Source organism: Salvelinus sp. IW2-2015, linkage group LG15 (assembly GCF_002910315.2).
Source record: "Salvelinus sp. IW2-2015 linkage group LG15, ASM291031v2, whole genome shotgun sequence".
In the NCBI taxonomy this organism is placed as follows: Eukaryota; Metazoa; Chordata; class Actinopteri; order Salmoniformes; family Salmonidae; genus Salvelinus; species Salvelinus sp. IW2-2015.
Window position 1 is genome coordinate 24,253,502 of NC_036855.1, and position 21,801 is coordinate 24,275,302.

General features: G+C 45.1%; 1 protein-coding gene across 1 annotated transcript in view; it reads left to right on the top strand.

Moving 5' to 3' along the window:
* Positions 1-21,801, top strand: part of LOC111974013 (smoothelin) — an 87,200-nt gene that overhangs the window by 51,655 nt on the left and 13,744 nt on the right. Inside the window, 2 exon segments of the mRNA XM_070447043.1 lie at positions 80-724; positions 6,598-6,671. Of these exon segments, the coding sequence (XP_070303144.1) occupies positions 80-724; positions 6,598-6,671 (719 nt within the window).

Below are 21,801 nucleotides of genomic sequence, written 5' to 3' on the forward strand. Positions count from 1 at the left end.
TACTTGACTGTGTCTGGTCCTCTGTTATTTGCTACTGTGTGTAAGTAATTTACACTAATGTGTWGTCTGTGTTTTGCAGTGCCTGAAAAGGAGCCGGTTGTCTTGGCCCCGTTTGGCCGGGCTAACTCTGTGCGGGACCGTATGCGTAAGTTCACAGAGCCCAGCCCAAGCCCCAGTGTCCCGTTCCTGAAGAGGGGCTCTCAGTCTCTAAGGAATGGGACAGCCCCCAGTGCCCGAGTCCTAGGCAGAGCCACCGAGCTGAGTGAGGGACGAGCAGCAGCGCCAGTCAACCAAACAGCAATGACCACAGCAGTATCCATCAGATCCCTTACAGACAGGCACGGGAGACCCCATGTAGGTTCTACATCGTACTCTTCATCCTCCTCCTCCTCAGAGAACCTTGTCCAATGCCAGGGCACAATTCAGCCAGGGGGCGTGGCCACCAAAGATCTGCAAACCGCTGCTCCATCCATGAGCACTGTAGGCGGGGCGAAGCAGCCGGCTAAAAAGCTGCAGCACTCCTCGGGCATCTCAAAGGAAGACAAGACCCTAGGGAACCAGGGAGAGGCAGACCCCGACATGAAGACCTTCCTAACTATCGAGATCAAAGATGGACACACCATCACCACCTCCTCCTCCTCCTGCTCCTCCTCCTCTTCCTCTAGAGGCAACCTGGCCTCCATGGCCCCACGCATCACCACCAACTCCATGGGACAGAGAGCAGGTAGGAGCACTGCCTAATGGATGCTAGATAGACTTCTGGTTCCAGATTCTTTATATGTACAGACCATAGCTTTTGATAGATTTGTGTTAAATCCAAAAACAGAAGTTGATATTTGAAATGATGCGTTACCAGTGGTACCAGGCGGACTGAGTGCCTTGAGCCTACTTCAGTCATAGACTTGCCTTTAAATATTTTTCTCCCTTTTAAATCTTAGAATAGATCAGCAAACATTAACAGTGGAGCCATTTTTCATCCCTTCAGCCCAGTGTACTGCAGCAGATCATAGGAACTGTGTCTGTTTGTGGAGACAGATTGTGTAGATACTGGATGTTTCCTGTTCTGTCCCAGCTCCACCTCTGCATGCTAATATCAGCCTTGAGATCAGGGACAGGGTTCAGTCCATAGAAAATAGATACGGCAGATTTCTAAGGTAGCCGTGTAACCTAAGTCAGCTGGGCTGAACCCCGGGCTGGGGTCAGACCAGGGCAGGGTTAGGGCCAGGGAGTGTGTGGTGGTGTGTGGGGGGGGGGGGAGCAGGGTTCTGCTTGTGGACGAGCAGCATTTCTCTGATGATGCAGGCACGCTGTGTGGAGGTGGAGGGGGGATGGAGGGTGGTAAGGGATCAAGGACACACAACAATGGGCAATTATTGAGTAAACTGTATGGTCTAACAGCACAATACACTGTAGTCTTTCTGTTGCATTCCTGCAGAGTTGGCAACATCCACAACAGACTATGATCTGTATACCACTCTGTAAATGTCATACAAACACTCACACTGTACTCTAGTACTCGGGCATACGTTGTCAACACAAACGTTGAAAACAGGTGTTATCGCTAAATGTAACTTTATCCTACTCCTGAGGGGTATCCTACGAAGCAGGTTTTGAGAAGTTGGCAAGGTAACGTAAGTCAACTCTCAGTTCAACTTGGGATAACCAGTCATATGAAAGTGGCTCACCTTTTAGCCAGGTACATTTCTATGGCAAGAAATCCTTCAGAACTAACCTGCTCCGGGGCAGGCTAACTCGTGGCTAACTCCACTTACCCTGAATGAAATGACTGATCCAAGAGTTGAGGACCAATGAAATCGGATTCCTTCCCTCTTGCAAAGATCTCTTAATAAGGAAGACAGCTGATTAAATATTTTATTAATAAAAATGTTTTGTTTTTTATATGTTAAAATATATCACTTTACACATTTAGTAAACTTCACACAATGTAACACTTTCTTATGACTTAATAAAAATATATATTGATATGAGTGGGGGAAAAGGTGTTTGTGCATTGATAAGCACACCAAAGACTGTATTAACGATAATAATAAGTAATAAAATAAAGACTGTATTAACGATAATAATAAGTAATAAAATAAAGACTGTATTAACGAATAATAATAAGTAATAAAAAACAAAGACTGTGTTTAACGATAATAATAAGTAATAAAATAGACTGTATTACGATTAATAAGTAATAAAACACAAAGACTGTATTAACGATAATAATAAGTAATAAAATAAAGACTGTATTAACGATAATAATAAGTAAATAAATAAAGACTGTATTAACGATAATAATAAGTAATTTTATTTATTTACTTTTCTGCTCTTTTGCACACCAGTATCTCTATTTGCACATGATCATCTGATGATTTAATCATTCCAGTGTTAATCTGCTAAATTGTAATTATTCGATTTATTGCCTACCTCCTCATGCTTTTGCACACATTGTATATAGATTCTCTTTTTTCTACCATGTTATTGACTTGTTTATTGTTTACTCCATGTGTAACTCTGTGTTGTTGTCTGTTCACACTGCTATGCTTTATCTTGGCCAGGTCGCAGTTGCAAATGAGAACTTGTTCTCAACTAGCCTACCTGGTTAAATAAAGGTGAAAAAAAAAAAAAAAAAATTTTTCTTCGTTAATACAGTCTTTATTTTATTACTTATTATTATCGTTAATACCGTCTTTATTTTATTATTTATTATTACGATAATAATAAGTAATAAAAAAGACTGTATTAACGATGATAATAATAAGTAATAAAAAAGACTGTATTAACGATGATAATAATAAGTAATAAAAAATAGGCTGTATTAACGATGATAATAATAAGTAATAAAATAAAGACTGTATTAACGATAATAATAAGTAATAAAATAAAGACTGTATTAACAATAATAATAAGTTAAAGAAATAAAGACTATTAACGATAATAATAAGTAATAAAATAAAGACTGTATTAACGATAATAATAAGTTTAAAAAATAAAGACTATTAACGATAAWAATAAGCAATAAAATAAAGACTGTATTAACGATAATAATAAGCAATAAAATAAAGACTGCACTTCTAAAAGCCTATTTCACACCATGAATTTGCAAAATAACATTTCCATCATTTTGTTTTCGGCACAAATTAAAATATGATGTTTCAGCATTATCTCAGTTAAGATTTTCGACGTTCAACTAGCCATCTGCGACATGCATGCACAATTACAGACAAGCAATATCCACCTTCCTAATACGTACAGTATGAAGTCTGAGCTGGAATGTGGAGCTAACTGGAGCTGGGTAGCTTCAGAAAACCCTGAGTAGATCTACCTTTCTTCATAGGGTACCCCTCTGGACACCTACTTGTCTGGTTATGTTTCTGTTCATCTTTCTGTGTATGTGGATGTTAGTGTTTTGGTGTGTCTCAGAAGCGGCCTGTTCACAGCTGCTGTGGACATCTGTCCAAACAACCAGTCTTGTGCTCCAGCACTTTCCAACCACCAGGACCTCCAACCCAAACAGTTTACTTAAGACCCTGCCTGGAGCAGGACTATTACAGCACCCAGTCAGACTCTGATTAGCCCCCTCGTCTCATCTCCCTCCTCCCAGACCCTCTGACAGCTCCACTGGGCTTCTTCAAGAGGCCGGCTTTAAGCCCAATTTTGCTCTAATGCCTTTGGGTTCCTTTTTTGGAAGCTCCCTGCCACTGACTGAAGACCGGTTTGGAGAATGTCTTGTGTTCACCCAGCAGCTCCTAACAACAGTCCTGAGTGTACAGTACAGAACACTGGAACGGATCAAACAGGCACTTCTGTTTTACAGATGTGGTTAAACTGACATAGCTGCTGTCTTATGTAGGGATTTGTCTGCTATTGAAATCCTAAGAGAAAGCCTAAGAGTTTCAGGAAGCCTAAGTCCAAACAGTGTAAAAATATATACAGTGCATTCGGGAAGTATTCAGACCCCTTGACTTTTACGTTACAGCCTTATTCTAAAATTGATTAAATTCATTGTTTTCCTCATCAATCTACAGACAAAACCCCATAATGACAAAGAGAAAAAAATGGTTTTTAGACATTTTTGCAAATGTATTAAAATAAAAAAATTACGGAAATACCTTATTTACATAAGTATTCAGACCCTTTGCTAAGAGACTCAAAATTGAGCTCAGGTGCATCCTGTTTCCATTGATCATCCTTGATGTTTCTACAACTTGATTGCAGTCTACCTGTGGTAAATTAAATTGATTGGACATGATTTGCAAAGGCACTCACCTGTCTATATAAGGTCCCACAGTTGACAGTGTATGTCAGAGCAAAAATCAAGACAGAAGCTACTCCTCACTAAAAGCAGGTAGCCTAGTGGTTAGAGCATTGGGCCAGTAAACGAAAAGTTGCTGCATTGAATCCCCGAGCTGACAAGGTACAAATCTGTCGTTCTGCCCCTGAGCAAGGCAGTTAACCCACTGTTCCCTGCGCGCCGAAGACGTGGATGTCGATTATGGCAGCCCCCCGCACCTCTCTGATTCAGAGGGGTTGGGTTAAATGCGGAAGACCCATTTAATTTGAATGCATTCAGTTGTACAACTGACTAGGTATCCCCCTTTTGCTAACCCTAAAAGGCACATAACAGCCCACATGGAGTTTGCCAAAAGGCACCGAAAGACTCTCAAACCATGAGAAACAAGATTCTCTGGTCTGATGAAACCAAGATTGAAGTCTTTGGCCTGAATGCCAAGYGTCACGTCTGGAGGAAACCTGGTACCATCCCTACGGTGAAGCATGGTGGTGGCAGCATCATGCTGTGGGGATRTTTTTCAGTGGCAGGGACTGGAAGACTAGTCAGGATTGAGAGAAAGATGAACGGTGCAAAGTACAGAGAGATCCTTGATGAAAACCTGCTCCAGAGCGCTTAGGACCTCAGACTGGGACGAAGGTTCACCTTCCAACAGGACAATGACCCTAAGCACACAGGTTCACCTTCCAACAGGACAACAACAAAGGTTCACCTTCTAACATGAAAACAACCCTAAGCACACAGCCAAGACAACGCAGGAGTTGCTTCAAGACAAGTCTCTGAGTGGGCCAGCCAGAGCCCGAACTTGAACCCTATCTAACATATCTGGAGAGACCTGAAAATAGCTGTGCCTCGACGCTCCCTATCCAACCTGACAGAGCTTGAGAGGATCTGCAGAGAAGAATGGGAGAAACTCCCCAAATACAGGTGTGCCAAGCTTGTAGCATCGTTCCCAAGAAGACGCGAGGCTGTAATCGCTGCCAAAGGTGCTTTTAACAAAGTACCGAGTAAAGGTTCTGAATACCTATGTAAATGTGTTATTTCATTTGTTCCTTTTTTATAACTTTGCAAAAATGTCGAAAAACCATTTTTTTCTTTGTCGTTATGGGGTATTGTGTGTAGATTGTTGGGTGAGAAAAAACAATTGAATCAATTTTAGAATAAGGCTGCAACGTAACAAAATGTTGTTACGTTCGGAATATTTTCCGAATGCACTGTATATTTTTTTWAATTCATTTTCAGAATGGAAAAACGCTTAATGAACTTATCTATATATTGTTTAATAATCTAATATTTGAATACTATCAATCACCTAAATAAAAGCTAGACAGTCAGGGAGAATTGAAAATTGCCAAAACAATGAATTTAGCAGTATTGATTTGATTATGTTTGAACAAAGGAACACAGCATTAGCCATGTCAAAATGCATAGAATTGCAGGAAATTAGCTTTAAAATGGCTAAATGTTCTCTCTGCTCTATGAGAAAATGTGTAGGATTGCAGAAAATGCTTTAAAACTGAAACATGAAACAATTCCTCTTCATCTTCATGGAGAGATTTTGAGAATTGCAGGTTATTGGCTTAAATATTAAAGCATTTCCCTACACTGCCAAGGTGGAGGACTCTAAAATGTTCTCCACCGGGCTGACCGTGCCCATTACCACGCCCCCCTGCCACTCCCCTTGCCACGCCCAACCACCTAAGCCCCTTTTTGATCCAGAAAAAAACGTATTATGTTGGTCCCCAGTTTACTGTGTGTGTGTTGGTACACAGGTCACATGACATTGTATGTGTGCAGAGAAAGATGGAATATGGGTGTTTGTATTAGCGGTGGCAGGGCCCATAGTGTGACTCACTACCATCCTTTATGACACCATTTAAAGTTGTTTTTAGTCATATGCTCAGGATACACATGGTATACCCCGTCCAAAGAAATGCTTACTCGCAGGTTCCTTCTCAACAATGCAACAACAATAAGAAATAATACAAGGTATGAATATTATATAAAGTAAATGGCTCAGTAGAATATTTTTTGGTTTGTTGCATAAGTATAATACAGGAAGGCACCATGACGGCTTATGTAAGTGAGTGATGGTCCCCTCATGGACACTCAGAGCCATAGGCACATCATCATGTACAATATACAAAAYGAATACTGTATGCTTTGGGGACTTGAGTCCATTTAACATGTAACTATTTATGGTTAAACACTGGTGGTGTGCTGTGACATTGTTTTATAGAGCTTTTGACACGTCAGCTCCATGTAAGTCTCTCACTGTATGGCTCTCTCTCTCTCCCTGGCAGAGTTGACCATGGGTCTGAGAGCGACCCCCTTCAAGACCTCCTCCTCCAGCCTCACTTCTGGATCCTCTTTCAAGGTACTGTAACACTCCACTCCTCCTGTCCTGGCAGAAACGCAGGGTTAAAGACACACTACAGCAATTTTTTGACTTTTCCAATTGAAAAACAGTATTCCAAGTATAAATACAGTAATGTGTACACACTGAAGGGTAAAAATATATATATTTTCAGCAAATCATTTTTTTTGACACAAYTGCAAACTTCAAGGAATAGGGCATTTAAGTAGATGGTCTGATGTGATGTCATCGGCCTCCCCTCTTGCTTGACCAACAATAGAGGAGCAATAGAGAACAAAAGAGGAAAGCCCCCCCCCCACTTGTGCCATGACATGTCATACCTGGACCACCTATTGAGGTGTGCCTTTTGTTAAGTAAATCAGATGTTAAATGAGGTGAAAAGGAGACTGGAGTAGGACTTTAAATGACTGTAACGTGTCAAACCTGAGTTATGCATGTGATGCCTTTAAAAGCTATCAATAAATGTTGGACTATAAGTTGAACAGTCATGGTTTACCTCTTGCCTTAAAATGTCATACTTATTTCTATTCTATTCTTAATTCCCCAAAAAATGTATCATCGTTGTCACAAAGCACTTGCTTTGCCCCTGAAAGCAAGTGCCTCATGCGCCTTATAAGAGCGAGAGAGAGAGGGATGGAGAGAGAGCGAGCGAGCAGGGCGGACTTGGTTGTTTATCAAACAAAGAGTGTCCTTGTAGGGTATGAGAAACAGACAGGGAGGGAGCTGCACTGGGCACTTCATTCTGTCTATGCCCCATCCCTCCTGAGATTTATCTCTGCACCTCCCTACAGTCCATGCCACCTCCCTACAGTCCATGCCACCTCCCTAGAGTCCATGCCACCTCCCTACAGTCTATGCCACCTCTCTACAGTCTATGCCACCTCCCTACAGTCTATGCCACCTCCCTACAGTCTATGCCACCTCTCTACAGTCTATGCCACCCCTCCCTACAGTCTGCTTGCCACCTCTCTACACTCTATGCCACCTCCCACACTCCCATGCAACTCTCTACACTCCATGCCACCTCCCTACACTCCATGCCAACTCCATACACTCCATGCCAACTCCATACACTCCATGCCACCTCAAACTCCCAAATCCATACACTCCATGCCACCTCCTACACTCCATGCCACCTCCCTACACTCCATGCCACCTCCCTACACTCCATGCCACCTCCTACACTCCACACCTCCCATACACTCCATGCCAACTCCATACACTCCATCCACCTCCCTACAGTCCCATGCCAACTCCATACACTCCAGCCACCTCCTACAGTCCCATGCCACCTCCCTACAGTCCCATGCCACCCCCCTACAGTCTATGTACCTCTCTACAGCCATGCTACCTCCCTACAGTCTATGCTTCCTCCCTACACTCCATGCCATCCTCCCTACAGTCCATGCCATCCTCCCTACATCCATGCACCTCCAAAACTCCATGCATCTCCATACACTCCATGCCAAACTCCATACACTCATGCCACCTCCCTACACTCCATGCCACCCCCCTACACTCCAGCCACCTCCCCACCTCCATGCCACTCCCTACATCCATCCACTCCATACACTCCTGCCACCTCCCTACAGTCCCATGCCACCTTCCCTACAGTCCCATGCCACCTCCCTACAGTCATGCTACCTCCCTACATCCATGCTACCTCCCTACAGTATGCCTCCCTACACGTCCATCCACCTCCCTACAGTCCCTGCTATCTCCCTACAGTCCATGCTCTCCCTACAGTCCATGCCCCTCCCACAGTCCCATCCACCCCTACAGTCCAGCCGACCTCCCTACAGTCCATGCTACCCCTCTCAGTCCATGCTACCTCCCTACAGTCCAACTCACCTCCCTACAGTTCCATGCCATCTCCCTACGTGCCATGCTACCTCCTACAGCTGATCCCCATCGCCACCTCCCTACAGTCCCATGCCACCTCCCTACAGTCCCCATGCCAACTCCCTACGTCCATGCCACCTCCCTACAGTCCATGCCCCTCCCACAGTCCCATGCCACCTCCCTACAGTCCATGCCACCCCCTACAGCCAGCACCTCCCTCAGTCCCATGCTACCTCCCACAGTCCATGACCTCCCTACAGTCCCATGCTACCTCCCTACAGTCCCATGCTACTCCCACAGTCCCATGCTACTCCCTACAGTCCATCCCATCTCCCTACAGTCCATGCCACCTCCCTACAGTCCATGCCACCTCCCTACAGTCCCATGCCACTCCCTACAGTCCCATGCCACCTCCCTACAGTCCCATGCTACCTCCCTACAGTCCCATGCTACCTCCCTACAGTCCCATGCTACCTCCCTACAGTCCCATGCTACCTCCCTCAGTCCATGCTACCTCCCTACAGTCCATGCCACCTCCTACAGCCCATGCCACCTCCCTACAGTCCCATGCCACCCCCTACAGTCCCATGCCACCTCCTACAGTCCCATGCTACCTCCCTACAGTCCATGCTACCTCCTACAGTCCATGCCACCTCCCTACAGTCCCATGTACCTCCCTACAGTCTATGCATCTCCCTACAGTCCATGCTACCTCCCTACAGTCCATGCTACCTCCCTACAGTCCCATGTCACCTCCCTACAGTCCATGCTACCTCCCTACAGTCCCTGCTCCCCGGCCCCACCTCCCTACAGTCCCATCACCTCCCTACAGTCCCATGACCTCCCTACAGCCCATGCTACCTCCCCTACAGTCCCATGCTACCTCCCTACAGTCCCATGCTACCTCCCTACAGTCCCATGCTACCTCCCTACAGTCCCATGCTAACTCCCTACAGTCCCATGCCATCTCCCTACAGTCCCATGCCACCTCCCTACAGTCCCATGCCACCTCCCTACAGTCCCTGACCTCCCTATCAGTCCATGCCACCTCCTACAGCCCATGCCACCTCCCTACAGTCCATGCTATCCCACATTCCATCACCTCCCTACCAGTCCCATCTACCTCCCTACAGTCCCATGCTACCTCCCTACAGTCCCATGCTACCTCCCTACAGTCCATGCTACCTCCTACTGTCCATGCCACCTCCCTACAGCCCATGCCACCTCCTACAGTCCCATGCACCTCCTACAGTCCATGCCACCTCCCTACAGTCCCATGCTACTCCCTACATCCATGCTACCTCCCTACAGTCCATGCCACCTCCCTACAGTCCATGCTCACCTCCCTACAGTCCTATGCTATCTCCCTACAGTCCATGCTACTCCCTACAGTCCAGCTACCTCCCTACAGTCCATGTCACCTCCCTCAGTCCAGGCTACTCCTACATCCATGCTACCTCCCTACAAGTCCCATGCTACCTCCCTACAGTCCCCATGCTAGCCTTCCCTACAGTCCCATGCTATCTCCCTACAGTCCCATGCTATCTCCCTACAGTCCAATGCTACCTCCCTACAGTCCCATGCTACCTCCCTACAGTCCCATGCTACCCCCCTACAGTCCCATGCCACCTCCCTACAGTCCCATGCCAACTCCCTACAGTCTATGCCACCTCCCTAAAGTCCTAGCCACTCAACTAGACGATGACACAGGGATTGTTCCACAAAATAGGTGCCTTTTGCGTACCTATGATATTTTTCAGTAGAAATTGTGCACCAATATGGTATTTTAAAAGCCTGTTATATAAATTAAGTGACCTTTTATATAGACCACATAGAGAATTCAATACATCTGCAAAATTCAGCAAATTCACAAGTCCCTCCTTCAACCCTGTGTCATTTCTAGGAAGATTTGAACCCACTTAATTCCAACATTTCTCCAAGTTTCACCATCATTGTAAAGCCCTAGATGCTCTGACAGTCATTTCTGAAGATGATTATTTGTTTCATGTGATTATTGATTCATCTACGTCTGTCCCTCATTTTAAGGTAATTCTGTCATGTGAACTAAACTCTTGTTTTAATGTGCTGAATCTATTCCTTACAAAATATATATTTTAAAAAGAAACTTTGAACCTAACATTGAATCCAATAGTCAAATCATATAGTAAAAGCATGTGAGCTGGTTCTACTCTATTTGGCCATTTCCTGGTGTTTTGTGGTGGGAAACTGAGTGGGTATGATCATAACATGTCAATCATGTTACCCATACATTTTTTTCTCAATTGCCACTCCCTGTTGCACACAACAAGCTTCATTTCCCCCTGTCACAAGGGGATTTATGTCTGACTTAAGAAATAACCCTGTTACTTTGCGGCACCTACTGTAATAGGCACCTACTATAGTCTTTTTGACATTTTTTATATGAAAACGTGTTATTTGCTATACATTTGAACATGCACTGTTAATGACAGAATGTTACAATTTAGATCAAAGTTACACTTCTTAAACGGCTCTTCTTAAAAGGAAAAAGCTCTGTCATGAGTGAAGGAAGGGAAGCGAATGTAGGGTAAGGGAAAAGTGTAGTCTAGTTTCCTCACTCCTTAATGGTTTTCTATTCCACCCCCCATGTAGAGCGGAGCAGTAATCTGGTTAGGGGATCAGGGCTGGGCTGGGAGGACGCTGCCTGGGATTGGGGCTGGGAGGTGCGGGGGGGGGGGGATTAAAGATGTTGCATAGAGACTGTCTCTATCAGTTAACCCTGCAGTTACACACATCCAGACGGATACAGACACCGATAGGTGGCTCTTACACACAGACAGACTGAGCGAGATGAAGGGGTAAGAAGACATGTATTCATTCTGCAGAAGATGAGGTGTATGCTTGACCCGTGCTAGGCATAATAGGTAACTATGGTCGAGAGGCTTGCATGTCTGTGTATGTGATGTGTTACAATTTAATTGAAAACATTTCCCATTTTCAGTGGTAAACTTTGGTGGCTCGTTGTGAAAGTCATGGATACGGCCATTGGATTCTTTTGATGTCCTTTTTGTAAGGATTTACACCAAGACAGTTGCGCTACATATGTGCACTTGTCCTTGTTTCCAGGTACTGAGACCATGTGTTGAGGTTTAGAATGTGTTTGTGAATAAGAGCACAAGACGTGCTCCTTGTTGTGTAGGCAAACAGGGGACACTTTTTCAGCCCAAGCCACCAGCATGGTATATCAGCCGGGCTTATTCAGGTTATTAGACACACGTGGAAATAACTCTGCTAATGAGATTTGTGAAGGGAAGCTGGCAGATGCTATTCTCGCTCTAGGTTAGCATCAAGCAGGGCTGCTGCACTGTACCTCTGTCCTGGGTCTAGGCCCCACCACCTGTCCCACATAGTCTCTCAGGCCCATGGAAGTTCAAGGGTGCGTGATAATGATGGACGATGGATTTGTCTGGATTGGCTTCCAGTCCCACCGTTAACAGGCATTGACATTGATCCTCATTCACATTCCTCTGTCCTCTATAGGATCGTAGGGTTGTATACACACTGATGGAAGAGTCCTATTATGGAGGTCTTGCAATCTAAGCTGTGTGATAAGAGGGTTGTTTTGGATGAGTTAGTCTTTATTGGTGTTTGGTAAAGGAGAAGCCATGGGGTACACAGACTGTTTGTGATCTGTGTGGGTGGTCCTCTGCTCCTCTCTGGTGGTATGTACTCAAACCTTATCATCGTTATCACCCCTATACACAACCAGTTACTTAATGACGGCTCAGGTTCAGATAGGCTTTTAGACTGGGATAATGCAGATAAGGTAGCATTGAATCTTACAATGTGCAGAATAATAAAAACGCATCAACTCTGAAGAAAGCGAGCAAGAAGCGGGTTAGGGAGAGATGATAAATAATGGTAATGAGAAGGACAGAAAAGGTGGGAGCGTTAAGGATGGAAATGGAGGGTAAGATCAACAAACAGGTGAAAGGTGGAACGGAGACTTAAGCTAAGTGAGAGTGAGAAAGAGGGAGTGCTGTTGGAATAGCTCTGGGTGTGTGTAGCAGATGGGACCGGCCGTTGGTGTTATTGATGCCCACGTCGGCCCTGGATTAAGTACCCTCACCTGTGCCCACTCATCTCTGCCACCCGTCCAGGCTGTCTGCTGACCCGTGCCCTCGGGCGTAAATAATGCCGTCGTTCTATCTCTGCGGCGACGACGGACAAGCAGTGGCTCTCCTGCGGGCATGGAGATTACAGCAGAGCCCTGGGTCACGCTGGTAACGCTGGACAGGGGTTTATGGCCACGGTCCCACAGTGAATGATCAACTGTCAGTCCTGGCCACTCACTGTCATACAGCACACTAATCTCCCTATTGTCAGCACAGCCTGAACAAACACTGAGCACGGGTTACCCAACCAGCACACATGTTCCCTAGTATATGGCCCCTGTACAGGGCTTTTATGGAGGACAGGAGAAAGGGAGAGAGAGATGAGGTCTCTGACTATTTTGGAGATGATCCTGGTCTGTGGATTTTGTTAGTGGAGCCGTAAGTCAGATGCAGTGTGTTACTGTTTTATCCCTGGAGTTTTATGGCTATATGACTTAAAGCTGTGGCCTAAGATCATTTATCTCACTGTGCTGTTCTTCTCTGGAGGGGGGCCAGGGTGAAGTCCCAGATGAATTTTATTGGTGTGTTCTGGATAAAGCTGCTGACTATTTTTAGACACTCTCTTGTAAATAACTGCAGCGGGGTCACAACTAGAGGTCGACCAATTATGATTTTTCAACGCCGAAACCGCTTATTGGAGGACCAAAAAAAGCCGATACCGATTAATCGGCCGATTTTTATATATATTTTTGTAATAAATGACAATTACAACAATACTGAATGAACAATGAACACTTATTTTAACTTGATGTTCAATTTGGTTAAAATAATGCAAAAAAACAGTGTTGTAGAAGAAATTAAAAGTGCAATATGTGCCATGTAAAAAAAGCTAACTTTAAGTTCCTTGCTCAGAACATGAGAACATATGAAAGCTGGTGGTTCCTTTTAACATGAGTCTTCAATATTCCCAGGTAAGAAGTTTTAGGTTGTAGTTATTATAGGAATTATAGGACTATTTCTCTCTATACCATTTGTATTTCATATACCTTTGACTATTGGATGTTCTTATAGGCACTTTAGTATTGCCAGCCTAATCTCAGGAGTTGATAGGCTTGAAATCATAAACAGAGCTGTGCATCCCAGCATTGCTAAGAGCTGCTGTTTGAATGAACCCTGCTTCTGCCTACCACCGCTCAGTCAGAGTGCTCTATCAAATATTAAATCATATACTTAATTTTAATATAATAAACACAGAAATACGAGCCTTTGGTCATTAATATGGTCAAATCCGTAAACTCTCATTTCGAAAACAAAACGTTTTTTCTTTCAGTGAAATAGGGAACCGTTACCTATTTTATCGAACGGGTGGCAACCCAAAGTCTAAATATTACTGTTTGTTACATTGCGCAACCTTCAATGTTATGTCATAATTATTTAAAATTCTGGCAAATTAATTACGGTCTTTGTTAGGAATAAATGGCCTTTCAACAGTTCGCAACGAGCCAGGCGGCCCAAACTGCTGCATATACCTTGACTCTGCTTGCACTAAACGCAAGAGAAGTGACACAATTTTCCTAGTTAATATTGCCTGCTAACATGAATTTATTTTAACTACATAACAGGTTTAAAAAATATAATTGTGTACTGATTTTAAGAAAGGCATTGATGTTTATGGTTAGGTACATTATTGCAACGATTGTGCTTTTTTCGCGAATGCGCTTTTGTTAAATCATCAAGTTGAAGTAGGCTGTGATTCGATGATAAAATTAACAGGCACCGCATTGATTATATGCAACGCAGGACAAACTAGTTAACCTAGTAATATCATCAACCATGTGTAGTTAACTAGTGATTATGTGAAGATTGATTGTTTTTTATAAGATACATTTAATGCTAGCTAGCAATTTACCTTGGCTCCTTGCAGCCACAAGGTCCTTTTGATGCTGCACTCGCGTAGCAGGTGGTCAGCCTGGCACGCAGTCTCCTCGTGGATTGCAATGTAATCGGCCATAATCGATGTCCAAAAAGGCTGATTACCGATTGTTATGAAAACTTGAAATAAGCCATGTTGATTAATCGGTCAACCTCTAGTCACAACGATCAAAGACATTGTCACTTCTCTGAGACGGAGGCAATTAATGTCTATCTGATTTACACAGGAATGCCTTAGGGCATAAATACAGTCACTTGCTTATTATACAGATACATAACATTTAGAGATATAGAGAACATTCACACGCACAACACATGCTCTCTCTGTCTCTATTTGTCCCTCTGCCTCTTTCTCGCTCTCCCTCTCCAACACACATGCTCAAATATGCACAAACAAAACAGACTGTGTTTTGACAGACAGACACACACACACACACACACACACACACACACACACACACACACACACACACACACACACACACACACACATACACAAACCTTGTTGCAGTGTTCAGATGTGCGTGTGTGTGCGTGTGTGTGTGTGTGTGTGCACCAGACTAAAGTGATGTCCTTGATGGGGTCTGACCCACTTCTCCTGGCCTGCCTGGCCACAGTCTCTCTGGCCTGCTCCCCGTTCCTGGAAGCCGTTCTGCTGTCCTCTAAATCCCAGGATCCGATGCTCAGTTACACACTCAATATCAATATTAAGGAATGCCTAGGGGTTTGATGAAATCACCAGGGTTGGGGTCAATTCCATTTAAATTCCAGTCAATTCAGGAAGTACAATGATATTCCATTTCTAATTCTCATCAATGCTTTTCAATTAGGAACATTTTGAATTAGAATTAGAATTTTGTTTACGTTCTGAATTGAAATGTAACTGAACCCAACCCTGGAAACCACCATGCCAAATAACTACAAAAATGCTGCCTTTTCAGTGAACACAGTTTTAGCTATATTGCTTAGGCACCATTAGTCAAGCACTATTTAGGTGTGTGTACCAGAGATTAAGAACAACATTACGTGCTAAGAGGGCTTGCTTGTATTGCGCTGACCTTGTTCACCTGATATCACTGTAGATCACTGTAGTTTGAGTTCAAATTATTTGATTCATGCAGACCTACAGTGCTATAATTTTCTAAAATTGGAATGGTTATAACCATTCCATACATATACACAAATGCATGCTGGAGGCACACATTCATATAGACACAGACTGTTCAACACTCTCTCAAAGCATTCAACTTGACACACAAAGCACTTGAAGAATGCACACGTAACAGCAGCTGGTCAGACCACTGTGATATTATATTCTATCAGCAAGTTCCAAAGCAAGCACACGGCAGAGAGCAGCTGGCCTTCAACAAGAGCCTTCCCCACGGCCAGGGTCAACCAGAACCAGGTTCAGGTTGTCAATAGCCCACCACATTAACCACCCTCTGTCTCTCACAGCTCGGTGTGCTTCTTAGGTTCTCCTAACCTCTGGTGACCTGTCCTCTGACCTGACCCATGCAGCTCAACTGACTCATAATGTCAAGCCTGAGAGGCTGCAGTTTGTCAAACACTTTAAGTAAAATTCTGTCGGCCCTCTCAGTCGGCCAGACACAGACACAGCCCATCCAAACCCCAGTCGCCTGCCAATCGAGGTGTGAAGGTCAAGGGTTCTAAATAAAAGGGGAGTTGAGAGGGGGGGGGAGGGATCTATGAATTGTTGTCACCCGTATTTCCCCTCCGGCCCCCCACCAGACACCCAGGCCCTGACTGGCTCAGTGGAATAATAGATGTGGCTAGTGATAAATACACATGTCTATGGCACCTGAGGGAAAAAAAGGGGTGGGGGCCTCTGCTGCCTTGGAAACGGGATTCCGTGAATGCTCATTGGCTGTCTGGGGTTTGTGGGGGGTATAAAGAACTAGAGTTGTTTTGGAGGGTCTCTATAAACAGGCAGACTGAGAGAGAGCCTACTGTCCTCTTCTCCCAGGGGATACGTACTGAAAACTCATCAAACCTCGCTCTTGGATTGTTTAACTCTTAGAGCTCGATTTGGTTCCTAGCGCTTAGTTGAAAGAGAGGGACTTTGCATCTCATTGTAACGAGATCCGACCTTCGGTGTGACTTTTGATATTGAGAGCAGTTACCCACCATGCCTGGAGTGAACCTGGACTTCCTGTCGGCCTCAGAGGCTCCACAGCCCCTGGTGGGCAATCCAGACAGCCTGTGTGCTGAGTCTGGTTTGGAGGAGGTGATTGGTGACCTGCTAGCCCAAGATCAGGTTGAGGAGGAGGAGAGTGAGGGTGGTGAGTGTGGGCTGGAGCTGACACTGCGCTGTGCCGTGGGGGAGATCCACAGTGACCTGCAGGCCTTTGGGAAGCGGGTGGATGCACGGCTCGAGGAGGCTGCGGCGCGTGTGGCTCCTCTGTCTACAGCTTTGGCAGCTCTGCAGGAGGAGAACTTGAGGCTGCGTATCCAGCAGGAGAGGCTGGCCCGCCAGGTGGAGGCTCTGTGTCAGGCCCTGGGCCTGCCTGAACCACCACCTTACACAGCCTTCGTCCCGGAGCCATCACCCAGTACTCCCAATGACCTCCAACTTTCATCCAGCACACCCCTCAGCCCTAAAACACCCGATGGACCAGATTGTGAACCTGAGGCCACACCAGTCCCACACTGTCCCACCTTTGCCACACGTCGTTCTTCCTCCACCTCCTCACTGATAGGACTAGGAGGCATCTCGCACAGCAACAGCATGGTATGCCTCTCTCTCTATGCCTGTATGGATCCCCTCCTGACAAAATATTTAGAATCAGTTCCAGCCTTTTATTCTTTACTGACACTCTCTTCCCTATCCCTCTTTGATGCCTAGATTTTCCTCTAATCTTGGATGACAGGTTTTCACATCTATAAAGAGCATCTGATCAGTCTAGGTTAGTTTCTGGTTTTAGTGTTCAGCTTGACAGCTGATTAGAGCACATTGTCAGTACAGATGGCTGGTTACATCTCAGGGTTAGGGGTATCATTGTGAAAAAGGGGATTTAACCGTAACCAATCAACTCGCCAGCTTTATCTGCATGCCTTTCTGTAGCCCCTCCTTCTCCCCTGCTGTCTTTTCCCACCCTCTACTTATGAGGACAGTTCCAACAGGATCTCTATCATCCCACATCATCCCCTCCCATCCACATCATCCCCTCCCATCCACAAAGCATGACCTTTTCTCTCTTCCCTCACTGTTTCGTGCCAGCCCCTCTCTCATTGTCTGTGAGTGTGTGACACCTGCGTTTGTCACTGATATGCATTAATCCCATTGGGTGGATGTTGGGGTTTGTGGAGGTGCCCTCACTGCCCTGAGTGTTTGTGCAGGTTTTCTTGTTTGTTTCCGTGTTCTGTCAGGGGACACACATCCTGCGGTGGGAGGAAGTATCCTGTTTGCTGTCATTTAATCTTCTGAGTAACCGCCTGGTCATGATGAAAGCCTCTGGTCTACTGCCCAAACACTGGGCTCCTAAGATCTCTGTGGCACTCTCCTCCTAAAATAGGTCCCTAACATTGTGTTGGACTTGGACTACCCTTCAGTCTTTTAGGAACTCCTCACCTCTCTTTGACATTACCATTTGATTTGGGATACGTGGCTCAGAGTTCACACTTCACACACAGTGATCCTGGTCAGATACTGAACCATACCCTTCTCTGTGGCCAAATGATGGTTCACAGCCTGGGTGCTCTCTCTGATTACATCTCAGGTGTGTGACACACCAATGGCACTCCATCAGCCCTCCCCACGTGGTCCAGACCCTTTGTGATTAGACGACTCTAGGGATTGGACCTGATGTGCTCCTCAGCCTTCTAGAGGCAGTCAGGCTGCTCTTGAACCCTGCAGCCTGCTGTAGTCCAGGTCAAGAAGGTCAGCTCTGCTCTGTGTTTTGACTGGGGTAAAGGGAACCCAGCCAAGGAGCTGGCAATGTAGAGGCTCTCTCTCTGTCCTATATTATTTACCTTCTAATTACTCTGATGGTATTAGTCTGGTATTATGTACATATTCGTATTCATTCCTTTACACTTCTGTGTATAAAGTAGTTGTGAAATTGTTGGATTACTTGTTAGATATTACTGCATGGTCGGAACTAGAAGCACAAGCATTTCACGACACTTACATTAACATCGGCTAACCATGTGTATGTGACAAATAAAATTTGATTTGATTTTGATTTGAACACCGGTACCGCTAACACTGACACAGATAGGCTCTGAAACCTGTTGACCTCTCTGCTCTGTTGGTTGGGAAATCAGACTGTATGTTTCTGTAGATTGGTGTGTGTGAAGGTTTGCCAAGTATGTTATTCCTAATAATGTAATGTATTCTGAGCTGCTCTGAGTGACAGAGCATCCTGGCTCTATAGTGTATGTTTATTGTTGTATGTTGATGACATTTTGAGGGATATTGAAGGGAATTGATGTGGTATTATTCAGCTGGACAGGGTCCTTAGCCCAGTAATGCTCCCAGACCAGCTGGTCCTGTCCGTCAGGACTCTCCCACCCAGAGGGAAGCTGTTCTCCTTTAGTTCAGTCATGTCACAGACTGGAAGCTGATCTTACCCGACCCCTACGCTTCACAATGCCGTACTATATAGATCCGCTTCTGCTTCAACACCTCTTACATGACCGAGTCCTGTAGGTCTAGAGTGTACGGACACTCTTCAATGGCGTGTGTTAGACTCAACCGGACACCCTTAGCACAATGTCCACTCTCATGCCCATGAAGAAGATAAGAAAGCCTGTCTCTTTCCAATCATCAATGAATTAGAGATGCGGTTCTGTTTTCCCAGCTCTTATATACCCAGTGCTAAAGGGTTACGGACACGTTAAACATGGCCATAGTGTTAGGCACACCAGCCACTCTTAACCTATGTCCACTCTCACAGAAGAAAATAACCCCATCTCTCGCCCTAGGGTACTATAAACTGGTACCCTAATCACTAATTAATTATATAAAAGCCATTTAAAGTGGATCTGTCCTCTCCCTACCCCTAACCCCACAATGCCCACACATGTCCAAGCATCTGTTCCAGTGAGGCCCTGTTTGTTTTGGTGTTTTGTTGCAGGGCTGTGTCCAATAACATTCCACTGCGGTCAAGTGGCCTCACTCTGACCTGTCCCATGGGTCGACCCCTGAGTCTCAGTCCAGACCTCCAGAACCAGAGGCCACCCTGGATCACACAGCTCTGTCTGCGCTGGGCTGGGTGGGCACCCTCTCCCTGGCTGGTCTCTCTGGGAGGAGAGGGGGGGGGGGGGGGCGCACCCAGCGCGCTAGGCGGGCAGGCGATGATCGAGGGGAGTCTTAGATGTCCTGTCGTGGTTGCGCTTTGGACGTGGACATCTACAACAAAAGCATTAAAGTCTAGCAGACCAGCCCAGCCTCTATAGTCTGCAAAAGGCACGTGACACCATATGAAAATCTATTTAAGAGGTGTTATCTATAGGCTTCATGGCCTCTTAAAAGAAATGGTTACAAAGCCAGTTGTATCTTAATGGAAGACTGTGCTGTGTTTATGTCCATGTCTCATTTCCTTTCTTCGTCTGTCAGCAGTGGGAGCACACAAAAAGCCTACATCTCTCCTGTCTGTAACAGCACTGACTGAGGTGCACCATCTGCTCCTGGACAATGTGCTTGTGCTTTTACAGTACTGTAGTGTGTATACTACTATAGGAGTAAAGCTGGCTTCAATCCTACACAGTTTACATTATTGCACCTCTACAGGCCCATAGCCAAAGTAGTGCTTTACTCCTGTCACATGACATGAGCCCTCTGTTCCTCATCATACTGCTTAGACAGACTGAGAGGGCCAATGATGGGGGAGCTAACTGTTGCTTGGCAGGGACGTCGAACCGCTGTATCTCTCTGCCCAATAATAATCCTCACGCTCTGTGGCAAGGCAGGAAGACCGAGGAGCTGGAGGGCCTGGGGAATCATGAGGGGTGCGAAGGTGTACATCAAGTTTCCCCAACTGGTGGCCCGCAGGCTGAATTTGAGCAACAAAAAAATATATATACAGTGCCTTCGGAAAGTATTCAGACCCCTTGAATTTTTCMAAATTTTGTTAGGTTACAGCCTTATTTTAAAATGGATTAAAATGTTTTTCCCCTCATCAATCTATACACAATAGCCCATAATGACAAAGCAAAAACAGGTTATTATTTTTGCTAATAAAWAAATAAAATGAATAGTGAAATATCATATTTGCATAAGTATTCAGACCCTTTACTCAGTACTTTGTTGAAGCACCTTTGGCAGCTATTATAGCCTTGAGTCTTCTTGGGTATGACGCTACAAGCTTATCACACCTGTATTTGGGGAGTTTCTCCCATTCTTCTCTGCAGATCCTCTCAAGCTCTGTCAACACACCCTCCAGAGTGTTGCCGCACAACGATTTTCAGGTCTCTCCAGAGATGTTCGGTCGGTTTCATGTCCAGGCTCTGGCTGGGCCACTCAAAGGCATTCAGAGACTTGTCCTGAAGCCACTCTTGCATTGTCTTGGCTGTGTGCTTAGGGTTGTTGTCCTGTTGGAAGGTGAACCTTCAACCCAGTCTTAGGTCCTGAGCGCTCTGGAGCAGGTTTTCATCAAGGATCTCTCTGTACTTGCTCCGTTCATATTTCCCTCGATCCTGACTRGTCTCCCAGTCCCTGCCGCTGAAAAACATCCCCACAGCATGATGCTGCCACCACCATGCTTCACCATAGGGATGGTGCCAGCTTTCCTCCAGACGTGGCGCTTGGCAATCAAATCAAATGTTATTTGTCATGCGTCGAATACAACAGTGAAATGTTTACTTACAAGCCCTTAACCAACAATGCAGTTTTAAGAAAATACCTAAARAATATTTTTTTTWAATTMAAAAAGTAAGAGATAAGAATAACAAATAATAATAGTAAAGATTAGCAGTAAATAACAATAGCGGGGCTATATACAGGGGGTACCGTTACAGAGTCAATGTCAATATGCAGGGGCACTGGTGTCGAGATATTTGTGGTAATATGTACATGTACAGTAGGTAGGGTTATTAAAGTGACTATGCATAGATAATAACAGAGCAGCGTTCCAGAGGGGGGTAGCCAAAGACTTCAATCTTGGTTTCATCAGACCAGATAATCTTATTTCTCATGGTCTGAGAGTCTTTAGGTGTCTTTTGGTAAACTCCAAGCGGGCTGTCATGCGTTTTACGGAGAAGTTGCTTCTGTCTGGCCACTTTACCATAAAGGCCTGATTGGT